Source organism: Henckelia pumila, chromosome 4 (assembly GCF_033568475.1).
Source record: "Henckelia pumila isolate YLH828 chromosome 4, ASM3356847v2, whole genome shotgun sequence".
Taxonomy (NCBI): domain Eukaryota; kingdom Viridiplantae; phylum Streptophyta; class Magnoliopsida; order Lamiales; family Gesneriaceae; genus Henckelia; species Henckelia pumila.
In genome coordinates this window covers 68,540,037-68,546,036 of record NC_133123.1, presented here as the reverse complement: position 1 = coordinate 68,546,036, position 6,000 = coordinate 68,540,037, and the positions used below count along the sequence as shown (strand labels likewise).

The following is a 6,000-nucleotide window of genomic DNA, read 5'->3' as shown; positions in this document are numbered from 1 at the left end:
GAGGCCATCTTCAAGATCCTGGTTCGTATCACAAACAAAACATTCATATATATATTAGCAGCAAACGTTTCCTCAAGTACTCTACTGTTTTTAATTACTATGTACTGTGTCCGGATTTTTTGGTATAGAATACCAAGGTTGTTTGTCATGAACATAAAAACAATTCAATCGAAAACAAGATCTAAATAGAAGTCTTCTATGGAATCATCAAACACAAACAAAATCAAAACAAAATCACAACCAAACAGACCATGTATGCATCTTCCTAAAACTCATATCAGCCGGTCACTTGCAATTACATGATTCAAACTAATCAAACTCTCCTCGTACAAAATCGCGCTCATGGAACGATGATCTCCGAAGAAATGAAGCCCCTTGAACTGGTTTTCTTCATGGACCGGACAAGCTGCCAACTGGCCATCCTCAGATTCAACCATCAACAACTCATTCTTCAAAAACAAAAAAGAGCATATATTACAATCACACCGAGCCACAACAAACTGTTTCGTCCACGATTCCTTCACCCCGTATTGCTTCATCACCCAAATCTCAGTCTTGATTGGTTCCCTCGTGGGGTACCCATACCGAACCACGGCGAGGCTTCCGTTTAACTCCATCAAACTCAGATCCCCTTTAGATGGATAGAACTTGTCATGGAAGTTTATCTGTCGAAAAGTCTCCCTGTTCACGTCGAAAACAATCATGGACGGAGAACTATAATAGGGACGGTAGATTGCGATCCAGTGAATCGCGCCATTATACAAGAGTTCATAACCAGGAAACCAACTTGTAGCAGGCGATTTAGCATCGAGTTGTTTCCAGGAATTGGAGGCTGAGTTGTACAAGTCAAACCTGATCTTACTCCCCGGCGAAACCGCGAAAAAACTAGGTAAACAGCTTGTACTCGTTATCTGGATAACCTTGTAATCACCAGTAACAGGGTCGAACCCAAATCCATGTTAAAGGAATAGCAATAACTTCCAGTGGAAATTGCAGAGGAGGAAGCAGCTTGAATTCTCGCAATGCCGGATTGCACAACACAACAGTTTTCTCTACAACAATGCAAACAAGGCCATTGCAGGGGCCGTGAATCGGGATGTTTGACATCAGGTTACAAGGGTTGCTCAAATAATTCAGAAGCGGAATCGACATGTGGGGTGAGGCCAATAATTTGTTGAAGTAATGTTCCCTCTCGTGGAAACATTCTGGATTTTGTGGCGACAAACTGTGACTCACGATTTGCAAATGACCGTAGGAATGGATTTCCAATTGATTCCAGTTTGGATCGTATAGGTGTGAAAGGCAGAGTGAGCTATAATTAGCTACATTTTCTGGTGGCAAAAATTGTTTCACAAGCAGTATCCTCTGTTTTATTGCGCGGTTATGGTGTCTGTGGATGAATATAGGACTCCCGATCAAATCACGCCATGTTTTGGAAACGCACCTGAATTTTAATATAGATTTCGCCGGAAGAAGTATCAACACTTCGATCAGAACATCCGTCGGTAGCCGTTGATCTGTCATTGTTAAGTGTTTTTCTTCTATCAATACTAGTGCTAGCTGTGCATGGAGTTGTAAACTCATGGAATTCATGTGCATGCATGAGTCTTATAAGAAGACTTCTCTGAATTTTGAACTTATCGTTTGTAGATAGAGATAATTATGAATCACGAGTTTTAAATTTGGGTAATGCTGCTACATGTACACCGAAGTCTTATACGTTGGGTTAACGTGACACTTAATTAAAATTACATGATTAGTTTACATGTATTTTAAAGTAATGAAATTAAATCTTTAAATATAATATATAATTTTCATGTATTAGTTTTGGGCTAATTTTCATGTATTAGTAATAAAAGTGCATATATATAACAGAGAACCAGAGAACAAATATCACGAGGGATGTCAAATTTTAGCCTTCTCAACTCCTTTATAATTCTCAAAACCGACTAGTTTCTCTCTTCAAAATTCCATAGTAAAATTATGGTTCAGCTACAAGTTTTCTTCTTTCCATTGTTGGCTCAAGGTCACATGATTCCCTCACTAGAAATGGCCAAATTATTCACTTCAAGAGGCGTAAAAGCCACCATAATCTCCACTCCTTTCTTTGCAGAACCCATAAAAGAAACCCAAGAATCAGGGATCGATATCGGTTTGAAAATAATCGAATTCCCACCTCCGGAATCCGAATTACCGGAACATGTCGTAAGCCTCGATCTAGCAAACACAGATGAATTAGTTTCACTGTTTGGTAAAGCCATAGCTCTGATGCAACAACCATTTGAGGAGCTGGTCCAAGAGTTCAAGCCCGATTTGATCGTTTCAGACATGTTCTTGCCTTGGACTGTCGATACGGCGGCGAAATTCGATATCCCGAGATTGGTTTTCCATGGAACGAGCTGTTTCGCGCTGTGTGTTGGCGAGCAAATGCAGCGGCACAAGCCTTTCAAGAATGTTTCCTCGGATTCGGAACCGTTCTCCGTGCCTGATCTTCCCCACCGGCTCGAATTTCTTCGGACGCAAATCTGTCCGGCCGAGTTCGAAGAACATCATGAGAGTGACTTCGCCAGGGTTCTAAAGAAAGTGAGGGAATCAGATTGGAGAAGCTACGGTGTTTTGGTCAACAGTTTTTACGAGCTGGAACCTGATTACTCGGATCATTACAGGAAGGTTTTGGGAAGAAAATCATGGAACATAGGCCCTGTTCTTTTAAGCAACAGTGGAAATGGAGGAAAAGAACACAGCCGGGGGAAGAAATCTGCCATTAATGCAGATAAATGGAAATCATGGCTGGATTCAAAGAAGCCCGATTCGGTTGTTTACGCCTGTTTCGGAAGCATAACAAGCTTTACTCCTGCTCAGTTACACGAAATCGCAATCGGGCTCGAGGAGTCGGGCCAAGACTTCGTCTGGGTACTTAGAAAAGGCGAAAACGAGGAAGCTGGAATCGAAGACTGGATGCCCGAAGGATTCGAGGAAAGAACCAAAGACAAAGGGTTGATTATCCGAGGCTGGGCGTTGCAGTTGGCGATTCTAAACCATCCGGCGATCGGGGTTTTCGTGACTCACTGTGGATGGAATTCGACTTTGGAAGGCGTATGCGCCGGGGTGCCTATGGTGACATGGCCCCTGTTTGCAGAACAGTTTTTCAATGAAAAACTGGTGACTGATGTTTTGAGGACAGGTGTTTCCGTTGGGAATAAAATATGGCGGAACGTCGGAAGCGAAGGGGTGGCGAGTGGGGCGGTGGCAACGGCGGTGCGGCGTGTGATGGTGGGGGAAGAGGCAGAGGAGATGAGATGAGATGCAGGGCTAAGGAGTGGAAGGAGATGGCTAGAAAGGCTGTTGGAGAAGGTGGATCTTCTCACAATGATTTAAGTGCGTTGTTAGATAAATTGAGTAAACAATGAATGAAAGTTGATTTTGTATTTGGTGTTGCAGATTCTACTCTCTAGCTAGCCTAGATCTATCTTCCTCATGGTTGTTTCAGTTTGGGAAAATTGTTTTTTTGGCCTTGTATATTTGTTATTATGCGATTTCAGTCTTTTATATTTTCAGATTTTAATATAATAAAAAACCCATCTAATCTAAAAATTGAAAAATACGAACAAAGACAGTGAGTTTCATTTTGGTAAATAAAATTGTTTTTTTTTATAAAAAAAATAAGATTGTTTTTAATGGCTAAAAAAAGAGGATATTATATAAAATAACTAATTTGTCTAATAATTTTTATTTTGTTGAGAATTAAGTTAAGATATAATCGTAATTTCATCTCAAGATTCACAAATTAATTAGAGATTTTTGTTTTTTTTTAAAAGGTATTTTAGATATTTTATCTGTTTTCACCAAATCAATTTTAATTCCATTACTAAGTGGTGTTCTTCTTTATATATATATATACTAGTCGCATCTGCACAGGCGTTGCGTGTGTGATTAAAATATAAATATTATTTATTGTGTATATATATATATATAGAGTTTCTTTCAAGTGCCCACCTATCATGCCCACTACCATGCCCATCAATGATGTGACACTATTCTATTGGACAACATATTTATCACATCCAATAGAATAGTGCCACATCATTGATGAGCATGATAGTGGGCATGATAGGTGGGCACTTAAAAGAAACTCTATATATATATATATATATATATATATTATATTTTTATTTAAAATTAATTTAAATTTAAAAATAAAATCAAGGCACACAATAGAGAAAATCATGGACACATGAAGTTTAAAATATAAATAGAGATAGAGATAGAGATCATAGAGATTTTGTTCTTTTTTTAAGGGTATTTTAGATATTTCATCTTGGGCTTCACCAAATTAATTTTAATTCGGTTAGTAAGTGGTGCTCTTTTTTAATAAGATGGTGATAATAATAATAATAATAATAATAATAATAATAATAATAATAATAAGATATATATATATATATATATATATATATTAATATAGTAAGATAAGAGAAGTATGAGATATGATAGGTGGGCACTTGACAGAAACTCTATATATATATGTATATATATATATATTATATTTTTATTTAAAATCAATTTAAATTTAAAAATAAAATCAAGGCACACAAATAGAGAAAATCATGGACACATGAAGTTTAAAATATAAATAGAGATAGAGATAGAGATCATAAAGATTTTGTTCTTTTTTTAAGGGTATTTTAGATATTTTATCTTGGGCTTCACCAAATTAATTTTAATTCGGTTAGTAAGTGGTGCTCTTTTTTAATAAGATGGTGATGATAATAATAATAATAATAATAAGATATATATATATATATATATATATATATTAATATAGTAAGATAAGAGAAGTATGAGATATGAGAAGCCAGAGATAAAGAGATGGTTAATTGAGATTTCTATAAAAAGTAAAGATCAATGATATTATACTTTCATATATATATTTTTTTCAAGAGTTGAGAATAAAATTAATAAAGGAGATTATATAGTGTTAAAAAATCTAATGCTTTGAAAGATCATATAATAAAACACTAAAAAGTTACGCACGATCCATATATACGTCAGTGCATCAATACCAAAAACTACGTTAGTTAGATAAATCACACTGGACAAACCCCGTATGACAGATTAGTTCAAGAAAATGTTGACAGGGGGAATCGAACTTCTGACCTCTGTTCAAGAGTTTACCTACTCCACCAACTTGAACATCCCATCGAGAGCCACAATGAGTTTTTATTGGATGTTATTATTGTTGGTGCTCTTGGCATTGTGAGTAGGTGTCAATAGGATAAAGGAGATGTTGCGTCCCAGGGTGTGACGGGCGGTGTGTACAGGGCCCGGGATCGTCCATCTCAATTTTATTTTATTTTTTAAAATTTTTTGTAAGTGGCATGCACAAGTAAGAGAGTGAGAGTTGCAGACCTGCACCTGCATTATTTTAATATTTCTTTTTTTTAATTTTTAATTTAAATTATAATAATAAAGATAATATCTTGAGCAATAGGCCAAATTGATTCCAACGACTTCATTTTTTTAATCGAATTTTTTTTAAAATAATTTAATTTATATTATTTTAAAAAAAAGATAAAAAAAAGGTTCTGACGACTAGTTAATGGCTAGTTTAAATTCTCATCTATAAATACTCACCAATGTTAACACCAAAATTCATTCCACTTCCTAGTCTCTCCAATTCTAGTCTTCATTTTCTCCAATCACTTTTTGACTACTTTCTAAAATCTTATTTTCAATCCGAAATGGGTGAAAATATGAAGGCATGTCTTAGATATTTTTTGAATTATACACAAAACCCACAAGAAAATTCATCTTCCCAAAATCCACAAATTTCACCAACTAACCAATATCTACATCAATTTCCAAATATATAGTTACCCGTTCGCTCGATCGGTTAGTTTATACCGATCGAGCGAAAATCACTCTAGGGCCGATTTAATAGATCGCTTTTCTCTTTGCCCCTCACTTTCCCTTCCCATTTTTATCTAAAATCCCTAAATC

General features: G+C 36.0%; 2 protein-coding genes across 2 annotated transcripts; one reads left to right on the top strand and one right to left on the bottom strand.

Moving 5' to 3' along the window:
* Positions 1 to 272: 272 nt before the first annotated feature.
* Positions 273 to 1,524, bottom strand: LOC140861151 (F-box/kelch-repeat protein At3g06240-like). The gene is made up of 2 exons (XM_073264162.1): positions 932 to 1,524; positions 273 to 885 (listed from the first exon to the last, which is right to left on the bottom strand). The coding sequence occupies exons 1-2, from the start codon at positions 1,522 to 1,524 to the stop codon at positions 273 to 275; spliced, it is 1,206 nt and encodes a 401-aa protein (XP_073120263.1).
* A 455-nt stretch (positions 1,525 to 1,979) lies between these two features.
* On the top strand, positions 1,980 to 3,398 carry LOC140866979 (scopoletin glucosyltransferase-like). Its single transcript, XM_073272047.1, has one exon. The coding sequence runs from the start codon at positions 1,984 to 1,986 to the stop codon at positions 3,301 to 3,303; it is 1,320 nt and encodes a 439-aa protein (XP_073128148.1). The 5' UTR covers positions 1,980 to 1,983; the 3' UTR covers positions 3,304 to 3,398.
* Positions 3,399 to 6,000: the final 2,602 nt, after the last annotated feature.